Source organism: Ahaetulla prasina, chromosome 12 (genome assembly GCF_028640845.1).
Source record: "Ahaetulla prasina isolate Xishuangbanna chromosome 12, ASM2864084v1, whole genome shotgun sequence".
Taxonomy (NCBI): domain Eukaryota; kingdom Metazoa; phylum Chordata; class Lepidosauria; order Squamata; family Colubridae; genus Ahaetulla; species Ahaetulla prasina.
The window spans coordinates 26039416-26051203 of NC_080550.1; the positions used below are offsets into that span (position 1 = coordinate 26039416).

The 11788-nt window shown below is 50.0% G+C and overlaps 1 protein-coding gene across 2 annotated transcripts in view; it reads left to right on the forward strand.

Annotated features, from left to right (window-relative positions):
- The window catches only part of COG4 (component of oligomeric golgi complex 4), a 28008-nt gene extending 17175 nt beyond the window's left edge, over positions 1-10833 (forward strand). For both annotated transcript variants that reach the window (XM_058154940.1, XM_058154941.1), the window contains 10 exons: positions 940-1058; positions 2156-2322; positions 2956-3121; positions 3880-3942; positions 4388-4504; positions 4861-4953; positions 5810-5893; positions 6193-6294; positions 9931-10059; positions 10256-10833. In XM_058154940.1, the coding sequence (XP_058010923.1) occupies positions 940-1058; positions 2156-2322; positions 2956-3121; positions 3880-3942; positions 4388-4504; positions 4861-4953; positions 5810-5893; positions 6193-6294; positions 9931-10059; positions 10256-10390 (1175 nt within the window). In that variant the 3' untranslated portion in view covers positions 10391-10833. The remainder of the gene's footprint in view (positions 1-939; positions 1059-2155; positions 2323-2955; positions 3122-3879; positions 3943-4387; positions 4505-4860; positions 4954-5809; positions 5894-6192; positions 6295-9930; positions 10060-10255) is intronic.
- The last annotated feature ends 955 nt before the right edge of the window (positions 10834-11788 follow it).

Below are 11788 nucleotides of genomic sequence, written 5' to 3' on the forward strand. Positions count from 1 at the left end.
CTGCATATCAGCATAATAACTATATTTTTAGCTGTTTCGTTCTCTCTTTTTTTACATATGTATACTTTCGGTCATGCCTGGGTGGTCTGGAGGAGGGTTCAGTTGAAGTTCATGTCTCACACCTGTGACAACAGCCCATCCCATCACGCAGTATGACTTTTCATGTTATACAAATACTTCATGTATAAAAGAGGAAGAAAAAAAATGTGTGGACACACTCGCTTGCGAACACGCTTGCTCGCACACTGGCAACCATGTCAAGTCTTGCATGCAGTTATTGAAATCCAACACCAGGAAACTGATCCAACCACAGTTAGCTGCTCTTGCTAAATCGGGCTGTGCTGAAGATGACCAGGTTCTTTGCTGCAAGGAAGCAAATTGCTGGGAGGCAGAGGCCAGCGGGTGGGCGGGGCTTTGGCAACATTCGCTCTGAGATGCACGGACATTTCCACCCACTTTTTTTGGGGGGGTGGGGAGTGTGTTTTATACACCGAAAAAGATGCCTCACCAACAGCCAAAAAATGGTATTAAGGTGCTTCACCAGAGATTTTCCATCTGGAAGCTTTGCAGCTGTCTCTCTTCGATATCTATTGACCTCTCTAGTAGTAGCTGCACAGAATTTAATTCAGGATTTTGATTACATCTTTTTCACCTTTGTGCAAGTCCCACTTCTTTTATTGTTCAATTTTAATTGTTCAAATTTTAGATTTGGTTTTAACTTGGGGTTTTATTATTTATGTCTATTTTAAATATTCGGCCTATTTAATAAGTTTTTTAGATTAATGTTTTACTGTGTATATTTATGTTGTTTTTAGATGGCTGTACACCGCCCTGAGTCCCTAGGGAGATAGGGCGGTATAAAAATATGAATAAATAAATAAATAAATAAATAAATAAACCATTCTGCTGTTTCTTAATCATTGTGGTTCTGCTCCATAGAGCATCAGAAGTGCCTGGACAAACTGCTCCACAATTGCTTTCTGAGCTGTGCCATGCAAGAGTTGATTGGTTACTATATCACCATGGAAGAGTACTTTATGAGAGAGACTGTGAATAAGGTAGGTGTCACGTTCCGGTGTCCCGCGTAAGAAAAGCCAGCAACACAAGTTGATGTTAGATTGTTTATCTGGAAACGTGGACCCGGCACGAAGTAACCATCCAAAAGGAATCTAAGTTTGTGCTACTGTGGTTAGCTCACCTGCCCCTTATATTGTGCCCCACCGCCCGCTTAGACAGCTTCCACAGCCCGGCCATGCCCCTATCTGCCCATCCCGGCTCATCCTGCCTGGCTTCCTGCTGCTGCCCACGCTCCAATGATCAGCTGTTTTCCTGATCCAACAAACAGCTGTTTTTCACTGAGCCGGGTACAGCCAGGGTTCCGCTAGCCAGGCAACAGCTCCATGGATGGAGGATTGGTCAGCCAGTTAAAGTCTGGGTGCCCCTAGCTAGGCGGCAGCCCATGTATGACGGAGCGAAGCAATGCGGGTATCTCAGATGGCAACTCCATGGCAGCCTGGCCGTTGCCGGCTGTGCACGTGCATCCGCTCCTCCGCCTGAATGGCAGCCCCGGCCCATCTGGCAGTCCAGGGCTGACAGTAGGAAGAACTGTCTGGAAGTTTGCATCTGTTCTCCTTCCGTTCTTGGATGGAGCAGGCTATCTCAACAAGCTCAGTTGCGTGGCTGAGTCCCATGGAGGATCCATTTCCTGCATGGGAAGCCCAGTGGGAAAGAAACGGCCTTCGACTGGGCCAGTGTAGGGTAGCCATGTCAACCTTGACTGCGCCAAGCTTTAGCCAGAAGTTTTTCCAGCTTGTCGGAGATGGAAGCCAGATTCTCTCAGCTGCGATAACTAGAGTCTCTGCTTAGGAGTTTCTCAGTTTCCCATAGTGGTGGTTTGGCTTACTAATGGTGGTTTAATCAGCAAAATTTAACACAGTTTGAATCAAGCCATAGCTGAGCGGATTAAATGGTGATGATGATAAGACCAGTTTGACATTTTCTGCTGAGGAGAGAGATCTCTCAGTGTCTTTGTCTTCAGAAGCAGCCAAGTTTGGAAGCCAAGTGCTCGGTCTCCCTGAATGCCTGAGTTGAGCCAGTGTTTGATGGGTTGACAAGCCCAGAGTAAATGATGAATGCCTGTTGGCTTTTCTGCTAGGCTGTGGCCATGGACACCTGTGAGAAGGGTCAGCTAACCTCAAGCATGGTGGATGATGTTTTCTACATCGTGAAGAAATGCATCGGGAGGGCTCTTTCCAGCTCCAGCATCGACTGTCTCTGTGCCATGATCAACCATTCCATCACTGAGCTTGAGTCAGAGTTCAGGTAGGTGGTGGGGAAGGAGGTGGACAACGTGTGGAGCTCTTGTGGGAACCTGAGGAGGTTCTGCTCAGTCTCATCTAGGCTTCTGTAAAACAGACATAAACTGCTCTTTGGACTGCATGGGCTTCATACTGTTGCACATAATCAGAACAAATTTGCAAATTTGGGGGCTGGACTAGGACCTTCAGGAGGTTAGAGGAGATGATCTCCAAAAACCCTAGGATTCCATGACTTTGAACCGTGAAATTAAGAATTGGAGGGACCTTGGGGGTATAAAGAAGTCTGACAAGTGAACTGTGCACACTGTTTCAGATTAAATTTATTTATTGGAATGTTCTGAGTTTGAAATAAACTACAGATGCACGGATTCCACTGTTTCCTGCTCCTGATGGCTTGGGATGGACTCTTCCTGCACCAAAGGGCAGAATTTTATGTCACACAAGGGTGGGCAGCAAGGAGCTTGCTTTGCTCTGCAAATCCTGCACAGCACTCTTAGCAGTGAAGCCAGTTTTGCTTTTCCTAGCCAGAGTCAGAAGTGGGGGGGAGGGGTTGCAACTTGGTCTGCCTCCTTCCTGCAAAAGAAGTTGGCTCCCTGAATCTCCAGCATTCTTTCTTGAGGTTGCCTTCTTTCCACAGGGAGATCCTGGGCCACAAGCTGCGGGTGGGCTTCCCAGCCACCCCTTTCCAGGATTTCCAGAGGGGAGTGACCAGTGCCGTGAGCCTCATGCAGAGCAGCCTGCAGCAGGGGAAGTTCGACTCTAAAGGCATCGAGAGCACTGATGAGGCTAAGCAGTCCTTCCTGGTGCGTTGTCCGGTTGGGGACCCGGGGGGGGGGGAGGCAGTCCCTGGATTGGAGGGAAAGGCAGAGGGTCTCCTAGAGAGCTGGTATGGCTGGGTTGAGGGCCAAGCAAAGAGGGCTGTTGAAAGGCTGTTGGAAGCACCAATACAGCGTCATTCGTTGGAGAAGAGAGGTCGAAATGCTTGTCTTATTCAAGTACCTGGTATACAATTAATTTCTGTTGAGGAAAGGAGGTTGAAATGTTGTTTCACATTGAAACGCCCACTGGTTGGGTCTTGTATTGAGAGGCAGCAAAGGACCAGGTGGATAGGGGGTGGCAGGTCTTTGCATCAAAGGGCAGCCCCGCATGCCAAGGCCTGGGCCTGATGATCAAATGCATGGAATTCTCTTTGCAGTAGCCTCCCCCAAGGAACTGGGCCTGCCCTGCAGGGCTGGTGGAAATGGAAACGCCTCCCTACCTTTCTCCATCTGTTGGGCCAGTCTCTTTTCCTTTCCTGGATGCGGAACAGCCCGATGCTGGGTTTTAAGAGTCAGCTGGGTCTGAGAGGGAAAAGGAAGTTGAAGATCAGGTGCCTGATCCTCTTCCCTAGCAAATGAAACTTTTCTTCGTGTTCCCCTGGCTCCCTCCTCCTCCTCCGTGCCAAGTTTCTTCCTCAGAGGAGCAAAGACTGAAATGCTGAGCTTGGCGACAAAGGCCCTTTTGGCATGGCTGCTCTTAAAGGTTGGAAAAGATGCTGACCGTTCTGCTTACTCTGTTTCAGGTGACTTTAAACAACGTGGAGGCCTGCAGCGAGAACATAATGACACTGAAGAAGACCCTGGAGGTACTTGTTGGCTCTGAGCTCTTGGCTGGAAGCAGCATGTCTTGGTGTCGCTGTGTGTTTGTGTGATTCAAACCCATCTTGGGGCTAAGTTAATACACTAATTCATAGAATCACTTCATCCCAACTAGAAGTCCGGCTTTATTTTAGGAGGTCCTGCCTGGCTTATTCCAAAGATGGGTACCCAAAGAAACCAGGATATAAACCATCTGTGTAAAAACTCAAGGATGCTGAGTTTGGAGCAAGGAGTTGTAATGCCTGGCCGGGAGGCCACATCCAGAGACTTAGACTGTATGGGAAATGGGAGGAAAAATTGAGCAGCGGGAGAGCCTCCCTGCGGATGGGCTGCCGCCCCACCTTCTCTTGCTGTGCTTCATTTCCACTGGACTTGAGGTCTTCCTTCTGCCAAGCGATTCTTGTTTGCAGCTGGATTTCTGCTTCCCTACAGAGTGACTGTTCGGAGCTCCTCAGCCAGGGCTTTGGAGGAGAGCAGGCTCAGCTCAAGCTGGAGAGCTGCCTTTCGGACATGGATGCTGTCTCCAGCAAGTTTCGTGACCTGCTACAGGTGAGCTTTGGACCTTTGGAGCGTTGCCTGTCCCAAGCCTCTTCCCCCCCCCCCACAGGAGGAAGTGAAGGCGGCCAGTCTGGCCAGTGGGCAGCATCCTTGCCTGGCGGGAGGTGAGCTGCTTGGGGCTGCAAGAGGAGCTTCTCTTCCACTCACCCACATTTTGCTGAGCGTTTCTCCACTTCAGCTTAGAAAGATGATACCACTCTTGAAATATGAGGAGCTTCTCTTCGCCCAAAAGCCGGGACCCCCTGGGGTCTGCACCTTTGCCAGGATCAGCTCCCTGGTGGCTGCTGTGTATAGGGGAGCCAGGAGACCTAATGAGGGGCTGCAGACTGACCCTTGTTCTCTCTCAGGAAGGCCTGAATGAACTCACCAACTCAGCAGTCAAACCGCATGTGAAGCCCTGCATTAATCTCTTCCTGTCTGTATCCCACAACATTGAGGAGGTGAGTGCACAGCCCTTGCTTGTTTGCTTGCCTGAATGCAGGAGGCTGAAGAAATGGGGGGGGGGGGTGTTTTCTTTTGAAGACTCAACTGAGGTTCTATAGGGGAGATGTGGAATCGGAATGCTGCTGGGGGAGAGAGAGCTGGAATAAGACATACAACGGTCATTAAGTAAAATATGAACAGTCGGAAAGGCTGAGGAAGAATCTCAGGATTCTCCTCCTTGACTCTCTTTGGGGTAAGAGGGAGGGAAGGGGGCATGTTGAAAGGCTTTGGAGGTCTCGATGCAGCCGAGTTCCAATATTGCACCTGGTGTCTGCTCCCTTTCCTGGCCTCACTGAAGAGCTGATGTGGAGAAGCCAGAGAAGGAGAACAGGGGTGGCCTGGAGGCTCCCTTTTCCTTGGGGTGGGAGTGGGGACTTGCCAGTCAAGTGCCGTCCTGGCAGTGGACTCCCTTTCTGCATGCAGAGCTTTTCCCTTCAGCATCTCCCCAGGGAACAGCCCTACTGCCTCCCAAGCCCCACCCTTTGTTTCCTCTCTAAGCGGGCACGGAAGCAGCAGGAGGCAGGCCCGGGGCTGGCAAGCCTTTGCCAGGCTGGCCGAGTCTTGGGAAAGTCTCTGGAGGAGGAGGAGCAATGGCTGGGCCTGCCTTGAGCAAGCCAGGCCTCTCCTATGTGGCTGAGCCCATCAGTCCGTCCATCCTTTTGCTGGACCCGGCTTCAGTGAAAACGGAATTGCTGCGATGCCTCTGAGGAAGACGTGGCAGGCCAGCTGGAGCCATCACCACCACCACCCCGGGAGGCAGAGGAAGGGAACGTTTTGTAGAGAGGCCAGCTCTGTTCTCTGCTGCTCTTTCAGGAAGAGTTTAATGACTATGAAGCCAACGACCCCTGGGTGCAGCAGTTCATTCTTAACCTGGAGCAGCAGATGGTGGAGTTCAAGGTAGGTTTGAGGCAGGAGTTGGCAGGAAATTCCTCAAAGGGGAATTGGCCCCTTTGGCATATAGGCGTCGGTCAGTTCAAGGAGAAGGCAGCTGTCCCGCTGGGTGTTCCCCTTGCCAATGGAAGGGCACGTATTCCCTTGGCAGCTTTTTCCCTGAGCACAGGGAAGGGAGGCATGCCTGCCTGACACCAGCCTTCTCTCTGGACAGGGGCTGGGTGGAAACACCGTCCCCCTGGCCTGCCTTGGTCTGCTTCTGGCAATAGTGACATCCTGAACCATGTCTTCTCCCCTCTCTGCAGGCAGGACTCTCCCCTGTGATCTACGATAGCCTCACCAGCCTGATGACCAGTTTAGTAGCTCTGGAGCTGGAGAAGGTTGTTCTCAAGTCCACCTTCAGTCGGGTAAGAGTGCCAGTAAAGCCAACCTGCAGATCGACATGCCAGCGTTAAAATCTGAGTCTAATTGTAGTTATTCTATGTAGAATAACTTATATTCTATGTATTCTATGTAGAATAACTTCAAGTAACTTCAAACAAAGTGCCCCCATCATCTGCGCAGCAGCATGGCAGATACTTTCCTTTTCTCCACTCTCCAATCCTTCGGAGTGTTCATTTTGGTGCTGAGATAATTAACAAAAGGGAATTATTGTTTGTTTTTACATTCGTTCAAGGTTTTACAAGAGAGTTAACAGGCACAGAATGAGGAATACACTAGATTGTTTGCATAGCATGCTAACAGCTGCCAGCACAAGCACATTGCTGTATATCCCCATTGTGTGCCTGCTTACTCCCTTGTCATCCCTTTCTCTCCATTCTGCAAAGGAGGAAGAAAGAAAAAACAACAGCTTAGGCATAGGATAAAACATATTGACTGTAATGACAGTCATGAGACTGAGGGATGCTGCAGAGCTCATAAATAGAGGCATAAGTTATAAAATTATCTTTTTAGCACTATCATAACTTCAGTCACTGAACAAAGCAGTTGGTAACTGAAGTCTAGCTGTACTTTAGAAACAAACTCTTTGGTCAGTGTTCAGCCTGTGATCCACTGAGAAAACCAGCCCTTTTTCACATCTGCTGCTCATTGTGTTCCTTCCACCAATCCTGTTTCATGCTTTTGATTTTGTTCTGCAGAAATGTAGGACTTTGCATTGTACTCATTCAAGTCCTTTAGAATCTTGAAACTGGCCATTAGGGTATTTGCTGTCCCCATGATTTTTGGGGTAGGTTGTTCCTCTGTATCCTCCATATCGCTGTAGTATAATTTAGCCAGTTTGCCGTCTTCTCTACTAAAATCGCAAGATGCCCTACACCTCACATTCCCATGGTCTGCTAAGCTGGTTATAATGGATTCTTGATAAACAAACTCCTGCTGGTTTCTGACAAGTAATACCTACTTCTCTGTTTAGCAACTTTTTATTAACTTGCTCAGAGTTGAGTAAGAATATCATGCTGACAATCCATAGTTGCTTGGATTCTTTTTCGCTCAACGCTTTCCTTCTCCAATAACATTTAGGCTTATCTACAGCTTCAGAGTGCTTTACAGCCCTCTACAGAGTCAGCCTCTTACCCCCCCCAACAATCTGGGTCCTCCTTTTACCGACCTGTGGCCCCTCAGGATTGTACTCCTGGCAGTGGGGATGCAGAGGTAGCCTGTTATGCTGCATTCTAATCCTGCGTCACCACAGCTCCTCAATCCTCTGACCATCTGCTTGTCCTCCATGAGATCACAAAGGGGTCAGCAAGATGACACCCTGGTCTGGGCTTGAAGAGTCCAAACGGATTCCTTGTAGCTGTGTTGTCTTTTTTTGCTGTTGTTGCCACTCCTTTCTTCGCTCAGTTGCTCTTTCCGGTCCATTGCTACATTGGCTTTTCTGAGAGGAGAAAAGCAAAACAGGAACTGAAGGGCTCTGTCTGCCTCTGCGAGAATCCTCCCATTTTCTCCATGGCATCTTGTCTAGGACCTCCCTAACTTTCTTGAAAGAGATCCCTTGAGATCTCGTGTTCCAATTCCAGTATGCTCCCTACCTCCTCTGATCCCCAATGCCTTTCCCTTTTCTACCAGCTCTTGCTTATCAGTTAGGATCCTGTTGTGCCTTGTCCTCCCTCCTCTCCTCAGCTGGGCTCCTCCCTCCTCCTGCCGGGCTGCTGTCAGATTCAGAGTCGGATAATGAAGAGGAACGGCCTGGCATGCCTCCAGCCCCCAGCCCTGGCACCATGCCCGGACAGAATGTCAGGAATGAACAAAAAAACCTCACTCCTACAGCATGTGAGCACGAAGCCAGCCACGTGCTAGAATTGCAGGCAGCAGATCCGGAGGAAGGGAATTCACAGTGGACGGATCCCCGCTTCCAGAGATCTGAGAGGCGACGTCAGCAGAAGGAAGGGAGGGGCAGGCCTGGATAAGTGCTGAGTCATGGAGCCACACCCCATGGCCTATATAAAGGATCTGCTTTTTGGCATTCCTTGAGTCAAGCAAAGTCTCATCTGGTTTGCTGAAGTCACACCTTGGATTCCTGCCTGCCCTGAGAAATCTGAAAGGAATTTGGCAAAGCTGCAGAGGCTTCGTGGCCACGCTTGATACAGACTTCCTAGACCCGGTCGTCGGAGGGGGAGGCGGACACGACAGATCCAGTCTAAAAAAAGTGATCCCTTTGTCTCTGTTTCTCCTCTTGGAAGACAGTCTAGTCCAGGATCTGCCTCCGCAGATCCCCACCACTTTCTCTATCATTTCTCCTTCCTCAACTGGGCCCAGAAATACCTAGATTCCAATCCAAGGGCGCCCCTTCTTCAGATGTGCTGCTGCTGCTCTTCCCCTTTCATCTCTTGCTTTGGGATGAGCTGTTCCTTCAGTCTTTACATCCCGTTCCTGAGTTTCACTCCGCCATTGTTTCAGTAAGGTACTAAATCACTTTTGCTTCCTGCATGATGACTTGGGTTCTGCCTGTTTGTGCTCCTTATTCTGCTTGCTGGCATCTTTGGATTGTGTAACATGGCCCATTCTTTTCTATATGCTGTGAGCCAGGTGTAGTGCAGCTGTGTGAGGGGAATGCCTGCTGGGTAAGGGCAGGGGAGTGGCTGGCCAGATGGCAGTGCCTACAGCACAGAGCCCTCCCTTGGCAACCCGGAACCTCTGCCTTTTGCACCACCGGCAAGTCTTGGCCCTCTGAGAGCTTCTTCCCTGCTCTTAGTCCTAAGAGAGGAATGGGGAAGAAGAGATCCAGCTTGCCCAATGTCAGGCGTGCCTCCTTTCAAAACTCAAAAAAGAAAAACCCCAACTCCATGGTTTGTAGAGAAAGGTATCTTTTACTGAGAATGAACTGATTGCGACGCGAGTAAAGCAAGGTCTGGACAATAGGTGTGGTTTACACATACAAGTTCACGCATTAATCCCTCCTCCCCCCAAAGGTCAGGCAGTCTTGTCCAATCCACCTTCTTCTCAGGTGCCAGGTGAGGATCATCTCCAGATGGTTTCATCTCTCTGGTATGCATGGACTGTTAGCTGTGAGTGTCATCAGCCCGTGTTCTAGTCTTTGAATACGTTCTACTAATCCCTAGCAAGTTAAGTTTCGTTTCTGCCTAAACTCCTCTCCCCACTCCATTTCATGACAGCCAAAGCAGCTAGCCCTTAATCAAGGATACATTACCCATTCCCTTTGCCTAGCACTAAAAGACAGCAGTAAACCAATTAACTAACAGTAATAAAACAATAAAGGTAGCATGTGGAGGCTGACACTCACCTGCTTAGGAAAGGAGGCCAGGTTAGGGTTGGGAATCGATCTGCGTGTTTACTGACTCCTGCCTCAAAAGGCCAACGCAAGAATGCTGTGGAGATGGATGGAGGGGGAGCCCAGGGTGGGTGAAGCCAATGGGCAACAGAGAGTAAGGGGCTTCTCTGGAAGTGGGCCTTTCCCCGAACTTCCCTGCTAGGTGGAATTCAGGGGTGAATCCATTCCAGGAGGTTCTGCTGGGGGTGGGATGGGTGTCTCATGGCCAGATGCTGGTTCAGCCATGCTTTGCCACTTTCTGTCTCCTCAGCTTGGCGGGCTGCAGTTTGACAAAGAACTGAGGTCCCTGATAGCCTACCTGACTACAGTCACCACCTGGACCATCCGTGACAAGTTTGCCCGGCTCTCCCAGATGGCGACCATTCTCAACCTGGAGAGGGTGGGTCTCCGCCCTCCAGATGTTACTCCCTAGGCAGGGCAACCGGGTGGGGCGAGGGGAGGTGGAGCAGAGCCCCATCCCAGATGGGCCGAAGAAAGAAGCAGGCAGGGCAGCAGCTGTGTTGCCTTCCAGATGTCAGGCCGGTGCTGTCCGGTCCTCTGCCAGATGGGCAGACAGTATTGTCTTCTCTTTTCAGGTAACGGAGATCCTGGATTACTGGGGACCCAATTCGGGCCCTCTGACGTGGTGCCTGACACCAGCAGAGGTCCGCCAAGTGCTGGCCCTCCGGATGGATTTTCGTAATGAAGACATCAAACGGCTGCGCCTGTAGCCATCCGAGAGGAGCTTCCTTTTTTAAAAATGTGTCGCCTCTTCCTGCCAGGACTGGCTGCTAAAGCAGATAGAAGCTCAGCCACTCGCCGTCTTGCTAGGGAAAATGGGACGCTGTTTTGTTGAAAAGTGAAAGTAGGAAACCTCAGCTAGGTTTGGGCCTCTTAACTTACCTGGTTTGTGCAAGCTGCCCAGCATCCTGGGCTTGGGAGGTGCTGTCAATTCATGGCAGCCCCCCCCCCCGAAAAAAGGTTCCCGGGACCATGATTAAAGGACCCCTTCCTCTTGGGGCTTGGCTCTCCGCTGTGGTTGGTAAGGAGTTTGGCCTGAGCTTTGGCCAGAGCCACCTCCTGGTACCTTTCACTGGTGCTGAGACCAACGGGGAGATGGCCAAATTAGCTGACAGACCCAAAGGAATTTAAAATAAACCTCTTCATACCATAATGCTGTTTAACAAGTTGACAGTGTTCAGGTGTGGAAACAACACTAACAGCTGAAATGGGCAACTTATAGAGTTGGTTTCACGGTTTGGGCTTTCTGTTTTTGTTCGAGACAGAAGAGCCGCCTTCCAATATTTGAGGGGCTTTCCAGAAAGAAGAGGGGGTCAACCAAAGCACCTGAAGGCAGGACAAGAAGCAACAGATGGAAACTAATCAAGGAGAGAAGCAACCTAGAACTAAGGAGGAATTTTATGACAGTTAGAACAATTAATCAATGGAACGACTTGCCTCCTGGCATTGTGGGTGCTCCATCATTGGAGGCTTTTAAGAAGAGACTGGGAATGGGAGTGTCTTCTGCTTATGCAGGGGGTTGAACCAGAAGACCCCAAAGGTCTCTTGCAACTCTGTTATTCTGTTAACTGTAATTGGGTGTGGGCAGGCAAGATGAGGACCACCCATCAGCTTAGATGGCTGAAACAAGATTGGGCCAGTTCAGAGAGGAGGAACCCGTTGCCAGCAGCTGTTCCATTCTTCCGATTCCCTCCAGGAAGGAAAAGTGGGCACCTTTAATGCCAAGGTAGCCACCCCTGCTGCCCTTGGCTATCCTGCCTTGGGCTTGTGGTTGCAGCTTGCAGAAGCAAAATGCCATGTTAGGCAAGCCTCCAGTCTGATCTAACTGGCCTCTGGCTGACAGCGTAACTACTCTGGCTTAGCTATTGTAGCTGGAACATTGTGAGGGGATACTACAGATGGGTAAACCCATTACTGAGACATCAGGACAGGAAACAGATTTTGGTGGAAGAATTTTCTGCTGACTGGAGCTGTTTGCTAGTGAGGATATGGTGAATTGCTCTCTTCAAGCAGAGGCTGGATGGCCATTGGTCAGGGATTTTGAAATGGGAAATCCCTACGCTGGGCAGGGGTTCGGCTAGATGATCTCCAAGGTCCCTCCGATTCCA